This window comes from Arachis hypogaea, chromosome 9 (genome assembly GCF_003086295.3).
Source record: "Arachis hypogaea cultivar Tifrunner chromosome 9, arahy.Tifrunner.gnm2.J5K5, whole genome shotgun sequence".
NCBI lineage: Eukaryota > Viridiplantae > Streptophyta > Magnoliopsida > Fabales > Fabaceae > Arachis > Arachis hypogaea.
This window is the reverse complement of record NC_092044.1, coordinates 100,475,436-100,495,989: the sequence shown is the minus strand read 5'-3', so window position 1 is coordinate 100,495,989 and position 20,554 is coordinate 100,475,436. Positions and strand designations below refer to the sequence as shown.

The 20,554-nt window shown below is 34.6% G+C and overlaps 1 protein-coding gene across 1 annotated transcript; it reads left to right on the top strand.

Moving 5' to 3' along the window:
* Positions 1–311: 311 nt before the first annotated feature.
* On the top strand, positions 312–1,032 carry LOC140175177 (uncharacterized mitochondrial protein AtMg00860-like). Its single transcript, XM_072202115.1, has 2 exons — positions 312–322; positions 633–1,032. Exons 1-2 carry the CDS (start codon positions 312–314, stop codon positions 1,030–1,032), a joined length of 411 nt encoding a protein of 136 aa, XP_072058216.1.
* The last annotated feature ends 19,522 nt before the right edge of the window (positions 1,033–20,554 follow it).

The window sequence follows — 20,554 nt, the reverse complement described above, 5'->3', positions numbered from 1 at the left end:
ATACCAGTTGATACCTTACAGCACAGCTTACCACTTCTTGCTTCTTTAGACCCTGCTTTGGCTTCCCTATTGTGTAAGTACGTCGTTGTTTTTGCCATGCCATCACATCTTCCTCCACAACGCACTCAGGATCATAGCATTCCATTTGTGGCTGGGGCTGAAGCTGTGAAGACTCATCCTTATCAGTATCCCCATAGCTTAAAATCGTAAATTGAATCGATGGTGCAAGCCATGTTACAAGAAGGGATAATCCAACCCAGCAAGAGTCTCTTCTCATCACCAGTCCTCTTGGTTAAAAAATAAGATGGAACATGGCGATTTTGTAATGATTATAGAGCATTGAACAGTGTCACTATTAATGATAGTTTTCCTATCCCAACTATTGAGGAGTTATTGAATGAATTGTTTAGGTCCATGTCTTTTCTATGTTGGATTTACGATCCGGCTACCATCAGATTTTGGTTAAGCCTGAGGATCGTTTTAAAATAGCCTTTTATACTCATCATGGCTTGTACGAATGACTGGTAATGCCTTTTGGCCTCACTAATACCCCCTGCTACTTTCTGGAGCCTTATGAATGATGTCTTCAAACTATACTTATGTAAGTTTGTGTTGGTGTTCTTTGACGACAGATTGGTGTACAACAGTTCTTTTGATAGTCATCTTGAGCATTTAGAATTGGTATTGAAGTTGCTAAGACAGAAGACTCTCTTCGCCAAGCTCTCTAAATGCCTTTTTGAAACTAGTGATGTGGAATACTTAGGTTACACGATTATAGGTGGTAGTGTTCTCATGGAATCGGCCAAAGTGCAAACAATTCAAGATTGGTGTCAACCTAGTAGTGTTAATCAGCTTCGTGCCTTTTTAGGCCTCACGGGGTATTATTACCGCTTCATTAAAGGTTATGCAACCTTAGCTTCTCCTCTTACTAATTTGTTGAAAGAGGACGTTTTGTTTGCTCTGATTAAGCTACGTTTGCATTCCATCAATTACAGCAAGCGATTTCCACTAAACAGTGCTAGCACTTCCTGATTTTAACCTTCCATTTGAAGTAGAGACTAATGCGTCAGGTACGGGTATTGGTGCTATTCTGATTCAGTAGCGCCATCCTATAGCTTATTTTTAGAAGAAACTTCCTCCTACCTTAGAGAAGCAATCCGCCTATATTATTCGATTTTTATGCAATAACTAAAGCAATTGCTAAGTTTCGACACTATCTCTTGGGCAAAAAATTTATTATTCGAACAGATCACAAGAGTTTGAGATCTCTTTTGGAGCAGGATTTGCACACACCTGAACAACATAAATGGCTTCACAAACTCCTTGGTTATGATTTTAAAATTCAATACAAGGCCAGTACCGAGAACGCGCGGATGCTTGATGAACCATTATTTTATGATTTATATTGTGTTTAATTGAGTGATTTTATCAAGTCTTTACCCACTTATTCATATGATTAGCATGATATTACAATTCCTTCCCAAATTTATTCTATGGTTGAAAACTTGCTTCCTATAGATCTTTTTATTGTGTATTTTAATTCTCCTTTATACCATTCGATGCCGTTATCCGTGTGTTAAGCGTTTCAGGTTTCATAAGGCAGGAATGGCTTAGAGAATGGAGAGGAAGCTTGCAAAAAATGGAAGGAACACAAGAAACCAAGGAGATGACTAGCGAACACTGACGCGGACGCATGGCTCACGCGACCGCGTGAAATGGAGAAAATCGCAGTAACGCGTTCGCGTGCCTGACGCGAACGCGTAGATTAGAATCTGCACGAATGACGCGAACACATGGACAATGCGTACGCGTGGCAAGGAAAATGCTGAATGTCGCGCACGCGTGAACGACGCATATGCGTGACATGCGCGATCTGCAGAATTAACAGAAATTGCTGGGGGTAATTTTGGGCCGAATTTTGACCCAGTTTTCGGCCTAGAAATACAGACTAGAGCTAAGGAACATGCAGAGACTCAAGAGAGATTCTCATTAGGATAGTTTTTAGTTTTTAGATCTAATTTTTACTCCTCCTCTAGGTTTTTCTTCACATTCATAGTTCTTAGAATTTTTATTTGCTAGTTGCTTTTGATTTGGATATTAAGAAGAGTTGTTACCTCTGCCACATCATTTTAGTTTGTTTCTCTTGTCCCTTACACTTTCATATCCTTAATCCTTGGTCAGAGTTACAATTGGATTATTTTTAGAATTTATTAATACAATAACCATTTTTATTTTTAATTGATCTTTTTGATTATTGTCTATCATGTCTTTAGTGCACAAAATTGTGATACACAATGGCGCCAACAACTTGGTACGCACAATTGTAATCTAAACTCTTTTTCACAACTTCGCACAACTAACCAGCAAGTGCACTGGGTCGTCCAAGTAATAAACCTTACGTGAGTAAGGGTCGATCCCACGGAGATTGTCAGCTTGAAGCAAGGTATGGTCACCTTGTAAATCTCAGTCAGGTGGATTTAAATGGTTTATGGAGTTTTAATAATTAAAAGATAAATAAAACATAAAATAAAGATATAGATACTTTTGTAATTCATTGGTGTGAATTTCAGATAAGCGTATGGAGATGCGTTGTTCCTTCTGAATCTCTGCTTTCCTACTGCCTTCATCTAATCCTTCATACTCCTTTCCATTGCAAGCTATATGTTGGGTGTCACCATTGTCAATGGCTACTTTCTGTTCTCTTAGTGAAAATGGTCCTCTACGGTTTCTGTATGGCTAATCACCTGTCAGAGTGCTCGTCTCGGATGAAAAATACCATGCACAGATATCGTATCGCTAATCAGCTGTTGGTTCTCGATCGTGTAGGAATAGGATTTACTATCTTTTTGTGTCTGTCACCACGCCCTACAGTCGCGAGTTTGAAGCTCGTCATAGTCATCCCATCCCAGATCCTTCTCGAAATACCACAGACAAGGTTTAGACTTTCTGGATATCAAGAATGCTGCCAATGGATTCTAGCCTATACCATGAAGATTCTAATCTCAGATTCAGATGCCCCATTGTCAGAGGGGAGTCGATTTGAATCGTTGATTAGAAACCCAAGAGATATACATTCAAGCTTGTCTTCATGTAGAACGGAAGTGGTTGTCAATCACGCGTTCATAAGTAAGAATGGTGATGAGTGTCACGTAATCATCACATTCATCATGTTCTTGTGTGCGAATAGATATCTTAGAATAAGAATAAGTATGAATTGAATAGAAAATAGTAATACTTTGCATTAATACTCGAGGAACAGCAGAGCTCCACACCTTAATCTATGGTGTGTAGAAACTCTACAGTTGAAAATACATAAGTGAAAATAGGGTAGGCATGGCCGAATGGCCAGCCTCCCAAAACGTGAACAATGGTCCAAAGATGTTCTAAAAGCTCGTCCAAAGATCCAAGATGTCTAATACAATAATAAAAGTTCTATTTATACAAAACTAGTTACTAGGGTTACAGAAACAAGTAAATGATACAGAAATCTACTTCCGGGCCCACTTGGTGTGTGCTTGGGCTGAGCATTGAAGTTTTCACGTGTAGAGGTCTTCCTTGGAGTTAAACGCCAGTTTGTAACTTGTTTCTGGCGTTTGACTCTAGCTTGCAACTTGTTTCTGGCGTTTAACGCCAGAATAGGGCAGAAAGCTGGCGTTGAACGCCAGTTTGCGTCGTCTAAACTCGGATAAAGTATGAACTATTATATATTGCTGGAAAGCCCTGGATGTCTACTTTCCATCGCAATTGAGAGTGCATCATTTGAATTTCTGTAGCTCCAAAAATTCCACTCAAGTGCAGGAAGGTCAGAATCCAACAGTATCAGCAGTCCTTTTTCAGCCTCTGAATCAGATTTTTGCTCAGGTCCCTCAATTTCAGCCAGAAAATACCTGAAATCATAGAAAAATACACAAACTCATAGTAAAGTCCAGAAATATGAATTTTACTTAAAAACTAATAAAAATATACTAAAACATAGCTAGATCCTACTAAAAACTATCTAAAAACAATGCCAAAAAGCGTATAAATTATCCGCTCATCAGTCTTCCTTTTATTTCCTTTTTAATTCTGTGAAGTTTACATTCATGATAATGGAGTAGTTCCCTAACTTGATTGGGAGTTGATTAAAAGGAGAACCTTTAGTTGGAATACTCAAGTGATAATCCTAATGGATAGTTAATGACTAACAATTCTAGTCTCTAACTCTAATCCTTCCTTAGGAGAGGATTAGGAACTTAGGGTATAGTTGGTTAGTTAGTTACTTGACTTTCCCTTATTAATTAAGGGATGACAAAGTAGAACAACAATCCTTTAGAATTACACTTGGAAAAAATCCAACAAGGATAGAACTTTCAATTAATCTTCTCCCGGTCAAGATTTTTATTTGAATTACATAAATTCTCTTATTTATTTTTCTGTTTCTCAAACTCAAAAATTTCTTGGAAAACCTCTGACCAATAAGCTGCACTCGTTTGTCAACTCGTTGGAAGATGACCTGGGATACATACTCCCAGTATTTTTATTCTAATTTTGTGACAACCCTTCTAAATTGATAAGTGGATCTTTGCTGGTTAAGAACTGTACTTGCAACGTTCTTCTTATATTAATTTCTTAATCGGCCAATTTTCGCCACGTCAATACTTTATCAAGAAGTTTTTCTGGTGCTTAGTCTACACCCATGTTGACTTCTTGCAGCACCTTCGAGTTGCAATTGAGAAGTATGCTACTCTTTTTGAGTTGATGCAGAAATGTGCTTCTAATTCTATTGAGGATTCCAATTATACTTGTCACAATGGGTTACTATTGTGGAAGAACCGTTTGGTTATTCTACCAAATAGCCACTTGATCAAGCTCATTCTTCATGAATATCATGATAGTGTGGTGGAAGGCCATGCGGGGATTGCAAAAATAGTAGAACGAATTTGTGCTCAATTTAATTTGCCTAACATGCAAAGGGACATTTGACATTATATTCTCACTTGCTGCACTTACCAACAAGCTAAACATGAGGCTAAAGCACCAGTAGGGCTGCTCAAATCATTGCCCATTCCTTCATAGGTGTGGGAGGATATCTTCATGGATTTTGTTGTCTCTTTGCCTGTTTCATGTGATTTTCCTGTGATCATTGTCGTCATTGATCGCGTAACCAAATATGCTCATTTCAATCCACTAAAATCGGATTTTACCAGTAAATCAGTGGCTGAATCCTTTATTCTAAATGTGGTGAAGTTGCATGAATTTCCAAAATCAATTGTCTCCTACAGGGACAAAGTCTTTGTTAGCAAATTCTGCCAGCATCTCTTCAAGTTATAGGGCACTCGCTTATTGTAACACCCTACTACACTTAATTTTATGCTTAAGTCATAAGACTGAGATAGTAAGGTATTACGACCTCTAAAAGTAAATATATATATATATATATATATATATATATATATATATATATATTAGTGAAAGAGATATTTAACTAGGAGCCTTGAAAAAAAAGGTAAAACAAAAATGCAAAGTAAAAGTGCAATGCTCAGCAAACGAGATAACTTGCGTGCTAAGAAATCTAAAGATAATAAGTAGAAATAGACAGAAAATGAGAATAGAGAGTCAAGGATACAAAATAACTAGCTCCTAACTCAGCCCGTGAAGCCAAGGCTGGCCGAAGAGTATTTACATACATATATACATATCCCAAAAATCCCAAATACATAGGCAAAACCCTAGCTCTCCTTGAACCTCTAAGAGGAACAAAATAAACAAGTTTCTTGGAGAGAAAAATAAGTACATATATACATAAGCTACATAACGAAAGAACCCAGAAATGTAACACCCTACCATACAGAGACTTATGCTTAAGTCATAATTCAGAGATGGCAAGGTATTACGACCTCTAAAAATAAAAATTTAGTACGTATAGTAGTATGAATAATTGATTATAACTAGGAGCCTTTGTAGAAAAAGGGGTAAACAAAAACCAATCGCAACTCAAAGCGCAACACTCCGATCGATAACGTAACGAACAAGGATAACCAACGCGTGATTATATATATACAAAGGAGTGTCAAAAACAGGAATATCAAGACTCAAGATCCGACTACGAAGATAACCGATCCGAGCATAACAATATATACATATGATAAAATAAGGAAACCCCAAAGGAAACCCAAAGGGACACAAATACATAAAACCTATTCTCCAAAATTCTCCCATAAGAGGAGTCATCACAGTTTGTATTATTTAATGGAGATAAAAGTATTTAAGCAAAACATATAAACCAAAACATAAACCCCAAGAACAAGGAATCTTCGCAAATCTAGAAGTCTCCAGCGTGCCTCAGCGGGAAACCGTACGTCCTGCATCTGAAAACCACAAAATCCGCATGGGTGAGAACCAGAGGTCCCCAGCATGGTAACAGCTTCCACATATATAATACATAATAATGGAGGAAAGCCGAAGGCAATCCTAGAACTTCCTCCAGATAATATCAAAGCTTATAAACAAACTAAACCATAAAGGGCATCTGACTAAAGATACTTCAGTCTAACTAATACTTCCCTTTCCAATTCCTTCAGACCTCCCAACCGCCAGCAGGAGTATAATATAGCAAACACAATTATACCAAGCAAGAAATATACAATTAGGAACAAGTAAGGCATTTAGACAATTAGCAAGTAATATGCAGTCAAATAGGCAATCTCAAACAATTCATATAGTATGCATATGATGAATGCCTGTCCCTAGTGGCTGATGATATCATCTTGTCGGTTATAGAGCCAACCCGACAAGTCCTGGTCGCTAACCATTGGACTGTCCCTCTGTCACGCATCCCCAACTCGAGTTATACTCGTCATAAACTTGATCATAATCATGATCTATATTCATCACCCTCACTGGTGAATATTTACGGGGGCGAGCTCATCCGGGTCTTTCACAGTGCCCGGCCACACTTATGACATAGGGTCAACAGAGTATCAAGTCTCAACCTAGAGCACGTGGTGGCTAGCCACTGCTACTACCCAGGGAAACTCGTATCTCCGATAGTGGAAGTGCAAATCACAATCATCAATAATTCAGCATAAACATGCATGAATTCTCATCCATGGATCAACATCCATATCAGCCATCCGGCTCACGGTTAAATCCATAACCAGCCAATATTCATAGCATACACAGCTATTCCGGCTCACGGTTCAATCCAGAACCAGCCAATATTCATAGCATACACAGCTATTCCGGCTCACGGTTCAATCCAGAACCAGCCAATACATAAACAATTACGGCCCTTCGGCCAATGGCATAACAAGCACTTCCACCACCATCCTCCACATCTCACATAATCATCAATAATCCTCATTGATTATTCATTTTCCCTTGCTTCACTCGCAAGTTACCACATCCACTAGCTCCTTCTCTCATAGCTAGGCATATCATAATGATTTAAGATATAAGTGGTGAGATCGGAGGCTTAGAAGTATGAGATTTGGCTTTTAAAACTCAAAAATCAACTTTGGGATGAAAACAGGTCCACGCGTACGCGCACTCCACGCGCACGCGTGGATGGCCTCAAAAACTCATCGACGCGCAAGCGTCATGCACGCTAACGCGTGGATTAAAAATTTGCCAATCGACGCGTAAGCGTCAACCACGCGTACGCGTGGGTGTTCTCGTGCCCCAGGCACAACACTAGCACATTTCTGGCATAACTCTCTGGAAAATGGCTGGGCATTAGGTGCAGCACCATCGGCGCGCCCGCGCACATCACGCGCACGCGTGGATGGCGCTCTCTGGAAGATCGGCGCATACGCGCAAGATGTTATTCTGCTAAAATTTTTTCTAAGTTAAAAGCTGCAGAATTCACAGATTTAAACCCCAATCTTCCAACGGACATAACTTCCTCATTTTAAATCGTTTTTCACCCGTTCTTCGAACGGCATGGACATCCCGGATCCAATTTCATTTCTAAATAGATTTGGCACAAAACAGAGATCTGTAGTCCAAGTTATGTTCCACCAAAGTATGCCCAAAAACCATGTTTTTCATAAAAACCACAGTGCCATTTTCAAAACAAGCCATTTCCAACTCTTTTCAAAATCAATCAAAACATGCCATTTTCATCCCTTTCCTTTGAAATCAATCAAAATACATCAATTTCAACATCAAGCCTCCTCAACTCACACATTGACACTTTACCACAATATACAAAATCACTATCTCATCATTCTAACCCACTTCACCCAAGTGGCTCAAACTCAAATATATTGACATATCATATACTCTTACTCATGCCAATTCTCAACAACACCAATTCCAATAAATCATCATTGTACACAATCAATATCATACTCACCATCAGCATGGTTCAACCCACAATTCAACCATAACCAATCATCAAGCATATATCACAACATGCATATTTCTCATACATCATACCATCAAGGCATCATTAATCATCATCACATATATGACCACATCATATATCTCAATCATTCAACAACATCAACCATTCAATGCCTATCTTAGGGCCTTTAGCCTAAGTATTTCCTACCACATTACATATTAGATACGGGAAACCGAAACCATACCTTAGCCGATTTTCCCAAGCTCCACCGAAGCACTTCCAAACTACTTATCCACAAGCTCTCAAGGCCTCAAAACCTCCAAGAACAGATTTTTCACCACCAAACCCTTTTTAAGCTTTTCAAAATCACCTATCAAGCTCCAATATCCACACATACACAACCTAAGCCACAACCATCATACCCATACACAACATCTCAAAACCCAAACATCATAAAACAAGAAAATACACTAGGGTTGAGAATCTTACCACACCCAAGGTCCAAGGAGACAAGATTAACCTTCTTCTTCAAGAGAGTTGGGTCCTATAACATCAAAGAACCCAAAATCTCAATATTTCACCCATGAAACTCGAAAATAAGGGCTGGAAATTCGAACAGCAAAGTGTGGCTTACCTCAAGATTGATGGTATGGGTTTTGTAGAGCTCTCCGCGGTGAACGCGTGGCTGCAAACGGAGCGGCAATCGGAGCTCTAGATCAAAAGTTATGGTGGTTTGAAGATTAAGCAAGGGAGAGAACTTGAGAGAGTGTTCTTCCTCCCTTTCTCTCTAATTTCAGATTGTGTGTGTAACAAATGAGGAGAGAGAGTTCTGAAAACTAGGGTTTTGGTTAAGTTGTGTTGGGCCAAGGGCCCACTTTGGGTCTAATTGGCCCGGTTTGGCCCGTTCGGTCCAATCTTGGTCCGAATTCTATGAAATTGGTACCAAAATTCTTGTCTCAACCTCCTCTATCATATTTAGCCACAAAAATCACATTTTGGGCTTTCTAGAATAAATTCTCATTTATGGGTTAATTAGCCGTTAATTAACCGGGTTTTACAAGAAACCGCTCCGCTTCAGGAATCCAGACACCTAGCGAGGAGCCTCTCGACCTGCATCTGAAAACAACAACACAGTATGGGGTGAGAACCGGAGGTTCTCAGCATAGTAAAGGTGCCACACACATAATATATAAGGTCTTGGGAATGCTAAAGGCAATCCTAGAATGCCGACACTCAGATTGTAAAACTTAAAGAACTAAACAGAAACCATAAATCAGGGTGGTTCTCTAAGGCTTTCTAAACTAGATCAATTCCTGAAATCTAACTGGAAATTAAATGGAATCCTCAATCTCTCCGCCTTTTTTCCGTTCCTCCATCTCCGGTAATTACAAAGACAAACAAGCAGACAAAGCAAGCACAGGTAGAATACAGATAATACAGATATCAATTATGACAATTAGCATATTATAATCAATTAGGCAATCCCAATTAATGCACAAACAAGAAATACATACAAATGCATATGATGCATGCTTGTCCTATGGCTATTGATATCAACTGTCGGTTACGTAGCCATCTCGACATGTTCTCAAGCTCAAAAATACACCATGGGGAGAATTCCCAAGCTGACATAGGGAAGAGAATGCCCCTAAGCTCAATAATATCCATGGGACGAATCCCAAGTTGACATGGGGAGAAGAGACAACACCCCAAGCTGACATGGGAAAATAATACCCCAAGCTCAATGTTATCCATAAGACTAATCCCTGGCTGACATGGGGGAGACAATACCCCAAGCGCAATAATGTTCAATCTTTAGCTTACGTATGCATCTCCGGCATACTCACGACACTACTGCCTTTTCTCAATAAATCATAAGCATTCACTCATTCCTCTTATATTTTATAATACACAATTATAAATTCATAACTCGTCTCATCGTCCTCATTTCGTTAATGTCCACGATTATCTCATTCAAAAATCTCAATATTACATTACTCTTTTAACTGCCTCATATATCGCTCTTCCATCATCTTATAAAAATAAAAGCCATATTCTCAAATCCTTAGATTAGTTATCTTCCTTCATCTCTAAATTACCTCCTTTTTCCTAGCTTTATCCTATTGTTAAGCTTACTAACAATATTTAGACTAAAGAAATGAAACCAGAAGTCTAAAGGTTCAAGTTTGAGCTTTAAAACACAAAATCTATTTTTGTTGTAAACAGGGCCACGCGTACGCATGGGTCACGCATACGCGTCGGTACGCGTTGAGGCCAAGACGCGTACGCATCCCCTGACTACGCGTATGCATGCAAACCAGGCAGTAGCGTTTGCCCGCGAAGGGGGTATATGTGTACGCAAAATTTTCCATGTCACGCTTACGCGTGGACATATGTTTTTCTAAAAGTTTCACTAAGTTTCAAAAGCAGTAGAATTTCTGTTTTTCACCTCAAACTTTTGATGCACATAACTTTTTCGTTTTGAATCATTTTTCCTCCGTTCTTCGAACGGCGTAAATTTCACGAACCCAATTTTCACATAAAACAAGTTTAAAACGATTTGGGAGTCCGGAAGCCAAGTTATGGCTTGCCAAAATTTGACCAAAAATCAATTTTTCTCAAGACCATCAAACCTCAACTTTTTACAAAAAACCAAACTCATATTCCTCATTCATCTCAACATTACACTGAAACACACCAGCACCACACTAATTTGGTCATATCACACCACCTTTAATCATACTTTTTTATTGTACAAGTTCAACCTAATCTCATCATTTTTCATCAACAACACAACCATATATCCACTTACTCATTATATATATCTTCATTTCTTCCTACCAATTCCACCAACTCACCATTTAACATACTTTTACCTTTACAAACAATAATCATTCAGCACACAGTCAATTCACATCATAGACATCATTAAGGGTGCTAAACATTTAACATTTTCATGCATTCCAACCTATCCTATGGTCACCTAGCCTAAGTTTTCACAAAATATTATATGTTAAATACAAGAAACGTAAACCATACCTTGGCCGATTTTTCGTTAATCTCGGAACACCTCAATTGTTCACCACACCACAAGATCCACCACTCCAGCCGCTCACCAACGAACCTAGCCTCCAAAGTTCAATCTCTAGCTTCCAATTCCTCAAATTGTCTCCAATCCACAACCAATTTCAATCTAACATCGTAATATTCACTATAATCAACATAGAGTTCACTAATTCAATATTTTACAAAAAATATTGAGGGTGCTTACATGACCCATAGCTCCAATGAGCTAAACCCGACAATACCGACGAGTTAATTCGAACCTAAACACCGAATTCAAGATAAAATCCAACAAGATTACACATTGAATTCGAAATTTGGGGAGGAAAGAACTGGAACACAGAAGTAATTTTCTAACCAAATTTGTTACCGTATTTTGTAGAGCTCAATGCTGCGATCGCGTGGCCGCAAACGGTGCAGCGATCGGAGCTCCGGATCAAAAGTTATTGAGAATTGAAATAAGAACAAGGATTTATTCTGTTCTCTCCTTCCCTGGTGTGTGTTCCAGCGCTACATGCATGAAGAAGAAGTGGTATGAGCTGAAGCTCATGTACATTTATGTTTTGGGTTGGGCCTTGGGTCCATTTGGGACCCGAATCGGTTCAGCTCGTTCGGCCCAATTTTGGGCCAAATTCTTTAAAATTGGTGTCAAAATTCTTGTTTTAATTAGCTCTATCCTATTTTAATACAAAATTCACATTTCTAATTTCTTGATTAATAATTATTTTATTGGCTAATTATTTACTAATCTCTCTGAGTTTATAGAATTTGGCTTACCATCCTCAGACGGATGGCCAAAGTGAAGTATGTAATCAAACTTTGGAGATGTACTTAGAGGTGTTTCTATTTTGAAAATCCTAAGAAGTGGCTAGAATTACTTTTCCTGAGCTGAATTTCGGTATAATTCCTCTTGGCATAGCAGCATCAAAATAACTCCATTCAAAGCATTTTATGGTCGAGACCCCCTTCCCTTGTTAGATATGAACTCTCTCATGAGAATGAGCCATCCTTGCAGGAATTACTATTTGTTAGAGATAAATTACTTAATCAACTTAAATTCAATCTTGGCAGATCCCAACAATTCATGAAACATTTTGTGGATAGACGTCAACACCATTTAGAACTTCAAGAAGGCGATTTAGTGCTAGTCAAATTGCATCCATATCGCCAATATTCGGTGGCATTGTGGAAGCATCGGAAGTTGGGATTGCGTTATTTTGGCCTTTTTAGAATTGGAAGAAAACTCAATGAGATAGCCTATCAGGTGGAATTACTGTCAGAAGCCTGTATCCATAATGTTTTTATATATCGGCACTCAAGAAATTTCGTGGTGACCAAGAATCCCAGTATTTACCACTTTCTTTAACTACAACAGAGCTCGGACCAATCCTAGAGTCTTCTCGAATTTCATCCTAACGCTCCATCTTGCGTGGTGACAAGAAAGTTTTACAATAACAAATTCAGTGGGGACACGGCACTGTCACAGAAACGAGTTGGAAAGATGTTGATTAATTCCTCAAACTCTTTTTCGAATTCAACCTTGAGGAAAAGGTTGCTCTTGATAAGAGAAGTAATGTTAGGCACATGAATGAAGAAGAGTACGTAATTAAAAAACTTACAATCTCAAAAAAAATATTATTACAACAAAAAGTACAGTTGACACTCAATTAACATGATACCAACCAAAAAAAAATACTAAAGAGAGAATTAATAACAAAAAATAAGTTGGTTATGATCTTTAAGATTGTTAGTACATTTGTCTCCTCTTTGTACTATTCTTTTTTCTTTCTTTTATGTTCCTTTATTTTTTATTTTCTGTTTTCTTTTTCATCTCTTGTTCTTTTTTAATTTTTTAAATACTGTTAATACTTGGAGTAATTGAAGAATTATTATACCTTTTGCATCATTCTATGACATGACACTATTCATTTTTATTTTTCTATTTCTATTTACAACTCTTATATATGTTCTTTATTTATCAATTATTTATAAATTTTTTTAATTAAATATAATTACATACTACATTTTTTTCTTTTGTTATTATCTCTGAACTCCACCCTATCACACCCTTACCTATAATTTCACGTTCTAGAGTGCACAAAACACATCCGAATTGAATTGTCAAGCAATTCTTGACAAATTAAAGTAGGAAATATGCAATTCATTTGCTTTTGTATTGTTAAGAAATATGAGACTTTAATTAATAGTGCGCGTGACGTAAAAACTAATTACATGTGACAGCGAACAATGTTAGAACGGCACGACATTTTAGGTGTTTAATCTGTCTTTATTATGAAAAGGCTGTGAAGAATTGCAGTTTATTAGGGAAAAAAATAGTCACTTACCGTTATTTTTAATAATTTTTAATTAATAATTTTACATAAAAATCACCATGTGGATTTTCACCAAAAATATCAAAAGTAAGATCCAATTGATAAATACACATAAAAGATTTTTTGTTTCTTAAAATAAAGCAATAAATAAATTTTTAAAAAATTAATTTTGGATAAATTAATTTCTAAAAAAATTATTAATAAATCCTTCAAAATATATAATAAATATAGATAAATTAGTTTAAATTAAGATCTTTTATTTTAATCATATGAAATAATTTAAAAATAATGTGTCAATATCTACTATTTTAAAAGACTTTATTAATATTTTTTTAAAATTAATCTATTCAAAATATAAATTCTTTAGAATTTATTTATCTTTACTTTTATTCTTATCTGATCTTATATGTGCTGCAGTGCTGGCACTGATTTCTTTGGTTAGTTTCAATTTTTATTTTCCTATTTTTAAGTTGGTTGTTTTTTCATTGTTCCTTTTTTGTTAGTCTTTTTGTTGAATTAATACTCAATTTTGTCTCTAAAATTTAAGGTCAAATTTAAATTGACCCTTAAAATTACAATTGACTCAATTCGACTCCCAAAATTTACAGTAGTAATCATGTTAGCTTCTGAACTAATTTTTGTAAATAGCGTGTTGATTTTGCACGTTAATCTACTAAGATTTAGATTTCTCGCCTAAATTTTGTATAACTAAGACCTATTAGACTTCTTAAAAGCTTGATTGACTTCCCAACATCTTCACAAAAATGACAATAGCAAATTCAATTTGAAAATTTTATGACTTTGGGAGCAAAATCTTGATCACATGGAGTTAGACAAAAAATTCAAATCTCAACAGGTTAATATACCAAATCAATATGTTGTTAACGGAGATTAACTCAAGGGTTAATGTGAATTACAATTATAAATTTCAGGGTCCAATTTGAGTCTATTGAAATTTTAAGGATCAAATTGAATTCGACTTCAAATTTCAGGAACTAAATTGAGTATTAATTTTCTTTTGTTTCTTCCTTTGTCGATGATATCAGAATTTGTTGATATGACATATTAAATGACACCATAGTGCATTCCTGGCAATTCTATTTGACTGCTAACATGATAAGTTTATGAAATTAGATCAAATCAATTTCAAATTATTGAGAAATTTTAATACCTCAAGATCCCCTCGTCAATTTGGGGTTATTTGATCTAATTTTATAAATTTATCATATTAACAGTCAATTAGGAAGGTCAGATATGTCTTGTGATTAATATGGTGTCACTTAATGTGTCATATCAATAAATTTTTTAACGTAATCAGTAACGAAAGTAACAAAAGGATTAATATGACAAACTTAAAATCTTTTAAGGATCGAATAAATTCGATTAAAAAATTTTTTTAGAAACTAATTTAAAAAAGACTAATCTTTTAAAAATGAATTTGATTATTTACTTTGTTATTATTATTATTATTATTATTTGTTCTATGAAGAGGGTTTTATGTTTGTATTTTTACCTTGATATATTTTAGTGAGTTGAGCTCTTTAATTTTATGTACTAAAACAAATTAAATAAAAATATTTATATGTTTTGAATAAAAAGACTATTATAATTATATCTTAATAAAAGTATTATGATTTAATAGTAATTACAAAATAAAATAGAGTTTAATTTTTATGTGTTAACAATGTATTTACATAATTATTTGATCATATATATTTTTTTAGATGAATGTTCACATAATTATTATAAAAAATAATTATTTTTGTTAATATAACATTATATATATAATTAAATATTTATATAAAATAAACTCAGCTGCCAAACAATCATATTATTGTGTTCCTTTTTTGTTTTTATAATTTTGTAATATTCCTTGACACAATAGAATTAAACAAATATTTTGAAATTCACCCCAAAAAAAATATTTTAAATTTAAATACTTATATTAAAAGAAATTAATTTTGATACATTATTACTTAATTACAAAAAAATTATATATGTATTTAAAATTCTATTATATAACGTCACACTAACAAAAATACTTATATTTTATATTTAACTATATAAATAGTCACAAAAAAATAAATATAATTATATAATTATATAAAATATTTTATATGATTAATACATTAAAACTAAACTCCTACTAAAATAAAGAGAATATATTTGTTTTCATTTTTTTTAATTGCTGCCTAGCCAACCAAAAAATGGGAGAATATTCTAGTGAAAAATCCAACAAATTTCTTGCGTTATTACTTGTGTACGAAAAGAACATGTAATAGACTTTGACAGGACGATCTTGTCGTGCAACTCGGATCGTAGATTATTTCATATTCTAGTTAATGTGTGAAAGATTACACATTTAATTTGACTAAGTCTATTCTATAATTGAGTCATAAAAGATTATATATGCATTGATGAATTGAAATATACTTACATTAGTAAAAATTACTACTACAATTATATCATAAAGTTGAATCAGACACATAAAAAAAATCATAAAGTTTAATCATTATAATTTGAATCTAATGAGTAGAAAATAAAGTGTCAGTAAATTATATTTATGTTCATAAATTATTAGTTTATTATTACCTTAGAGCAATTTTAAAGGGATTAATTTTGAATATTACTTTTAATCTCTACAGTAATTAATTTTAAATTAAAAATTTATATTGAATATTATCTTTAAAATGACACTGATATGTGATATCAATAAATAGATACTGTAACACTTTTACTATCAGAATGGCACGCTTCCGGCTGCACGACTCTGATAGGAAGAAGTATTACGACGACTTTATATACTTAATATTAAAATAGGAGCCTTTGACTCGACACTATATCGCTGATTACTTTAAAAATGGAAATAAATACTTTATCTTAAAAAAAAAAAAACAAACAGTCATAGATTCATAAATAAGACTTCTTACATAATATCTTATAATATAATATACATATAAACCATACAACTCCTATCCCTCTTACAAAATTGTAATAACAAAGACGAGTGAAGAAAATAATCTAATTAATACAATAACATATAAACCGAACGCAGAATAACTCTTCATAATGCTTCTTCATTCGGTTCCTGAAAAAGTAAAGCTGTAGGGGGTGAGAACCTAATCACACGGTCTCACCACGGAGTTTCAAAATTGTCATAAGAAGATATTTAATAAGAAAACTGTTTTCAAACTCAGTGATTATCATTATCTTATGAATCCTTTTAAAAACCAATAGCTAATCGTTCAAAACTTTTTTCAAAGAAACAATGTTTAACCTTTCAGTAATCCAAAATCTTTCTTTTCTTATAAAAAATCTCAATCAGAAACCAACCACGCAATTAATCAACACAATTATCAATTCAGCACCAAATGTAGCACACCAAGACAAACACAAGCAATACAGACAAGGAAAGTACATGTTTAGGTAGCAGTTACATCAAATAGTTCAGGTAGCAGTTAAGAACAGTTTAACAATTAGGCAAACCAAAACAAGTTCAAACCCAAGCAAAGCATACAAATGCATATGATGCATGCCTGTCCTATGGCTAATGAGCTCATCTGTTGGTTATCCAGCCAACCCGACAAGTTCGAAAACTTAGACTGTCTCCCGACGCGCATCCCCATGAGTGTATATATAGCTTTTTCTCAAATAATCAATATTGCTCAATGGGGGTAATATTCCCAGGAATTTATAGTACCTGGTCACCCTTACGTCGTATGGTCAACAGAGTATCGAGTCTCAACCTGGAGCAAGTGGTGGCAAGTCACTGCGTTTACCCAGAAAAATTCGTGTCTCAGATAATTCAATTTCATAAGCCATATAAATAATTCATTCAACATTCATCAATGTCTAAGTCATTCTCAACATCATCATCATTCATCAATCCATATCTCATTTTCAAATTCATTCAAAATCATATTTTAAAGGAAATCCTCATCATCCTTCTTTCCATTCCGTTCACTAACAATTCCCAATCCAAAATATAACTCTTCCTTTGATAAATAAAGTAATCTTAAACTATATAATGCTTAAAATTAAACCTTGTTAAAATAACAACTTCAAATGAAACTTCTAATTTTATAAAATTTTGGCAGTATCTTCCTTAAAACTCAGATTCTGCCACCCTTTCGGGTCCCAACCAAACCAAACCAAACACCTGTTAATCATTCAAATCACTTTCAATAACAATTTTCACAACAACCACACTCAACCCAAGGAAATTGCAAAATTCAGAATCCAATCAACCAATCCTATAAATCGCAATCTAAATCAACCTCATTCAACAGCATCAATCAATAATTAAGAACTCTCAGTTTTTTCAAACAGTTTCAAACCAAACTGTTCCTCAAACCCTGTTCGAACCATTTCCAAAATAGTAAATATTCTCAATAAACAAACCGTTTTCAAATATCAAGTCCTTTCCAAATTTATTTTAAAATCAAATTCCGATGTCAAATCGGGTTTAATATCAAATCAAATTTCAATACTAAATCTTTTCTAAAATCGAATCGTTTCTAAAATTAAACTAAATACGAATATTAAATCTCTTCCATTAATTCAAGGAAAATCACTTTAACAACATCAGTTAACTAATCAGAATATTCAGCTTTCTCAATCGATCAATCTATCAATCAAACTAATAATCTCATTCATCCAAAACAACTCTATTCAATTCATAAGACTCACGAAATCATAAAAATATATTTTACGCATTAATATCGATTTATAATAACTCTGGAAAGTAAAACAATGTGAAGAAAAGTACCCCTACCTCAGTTAGCTGAGTCTGTATAATTTATCGTGATAATTTCCTTTCCTTTTAATTCATAGCAACAGTGACAATAATAACCCCCCATGGAAACAGCAACAGCCCCGACACCTCTTACAACAACCGTGTTAATATAAATTGCAATTACAGCGACTGAAATAGTTTCAAGAAACCTAAGACAAGGACATGTATCTAAAATCGAATCAAAACAAGCATGGTAAAGATAATAAAACATGTAAATGGCCTAGAATTGAAAAAGATATCCAACCAAAGTCATTAGGAACGGCTCCGATGTCGGCTCCCAGCGGCAGAAGAACAGAAATCAAAGACATGTGCATCTGTCCTAATGGCAGTAACACCACTCCAATCGGTAAGGTAGTAGGGACACCAACAAAATTAGAACAGCGGAGCAAAATAGAAATGAAATAGATTTAGGAAAGAAAGAAGCAGTTACCAATAAATCTGGCCTGGTTCCGATAACAGCGTACAGCTGAATAACTTGCAAAAACCAAAACTACAAAATACAGAGGCTTCAGTTGCGATCGGCGAGCCCAGTAGCTTTGGTGATGGATCTTCGGTGATGGTGGAGGAAAGAGGCGATGCAACGACAGATGCAAGTTGGACGATTGGAGCCTTCAACAGCGGTGATGGAGTCCACGAACGGCACAGCGTCGGCATTGATCCTCCCCAGCTCGTCGGGGTTTCAGGTCCGCGTTTCTTCTTTCTCGTTTGAGACCAACGCTCACAACAACCAAGCCATGGCGGTGACGGGTCGGCGGCGCTCCTCAGACGGCGACGATGGTGCTAGCGTGGACCTTCGACGATAGCGGCATGGTGGCGAGCAAACGCGATCTCCTCTCTTCTGCCCTTGCTCGCGTCCTCCTCTCCCTTCGTCGTCACTCTGTCTCGGCCTCCCTCCTACGGCGACACGACGGCGGCGGCAAGGAGCGCGGCTCCATGAGCACCGTGACACACTCCCTCTCCTCTTCTCGTGTGACCCACGCTCCTATCCGCCCTCCCTTTCTTTTTTCCCTTTCTTTCTTTCTTTCTTTCTTTTCCCGTTTCCCCTTTCTATTTTCCTTTCTTTCATTTCTTTCTCTCTTCTATTCTTTGTTTCCTGAAGCAATTAGGTATTAGGTTTGGGAAAGAAAAAGACGATGGGGTAGAAGGTTAGGATTAGGGTAGTTTAGATAATTTTAATAAAATTAGGGGTATAGAGTATTAATTAAAAACTTAATTTAATCTATTAAAATTATTTAAAAAATATTATTTGATTATTAATTTACTAATTAATTTTTAATCAAATATTTTAATTTAAAATTAAAGATAATATAATTAAATTTTTTTATTTATAAAATTAAAGTGTTAAATTTTAGAATCTCAATTATTTAACTAAATTGTATAAAATTCTTATTCTTTTACAACTGTTAAGCTGCATAATTTAAATATAGAAAATTATTTAATAATTATAAAATTAAGTAAAATTTTTAATTTAATTGTTAAAATTTGATTTAATTACTTTTAATAAAATAATTTTTAAAAATAAAAATTTTAATAAATAAATAATTTGAAATTAATTCATAATAATATTTCTTTTTGAAAATTCTGGGTCTTATAGATACCGTGTAATTTTAAAAAAAGCTTAATAGTGATATATATACTATCACTTATATAATCTATTAAACTCATTAAATGAACATTATAATGTTATTATTGTAATATTGTTATTATAACATTGTAACAAAAACTCAATCAAAATATATTGAAATAAATTAGATATACTCAATTGTTCTTCTTTATTTTATTATTCTATAATTTTATTATTTTCATATTAATTTGATAAAAAAATAAATCTAAATTAGTTTAACGTAAGTTCTTTCTTAATTTTTTTATAAAATTTTAATTATTTTTTCAATTCAAATACACAAAATTCTCAATCTTCATATTTATAAAATTTTATTTATTTTTTAATTGAAATAATTAAAAAATAATTTAAATTGAAATTAAAATGAAATCAAGTATTAGAATAACAAATTTCACATTAAATTTTAAAATTTTATG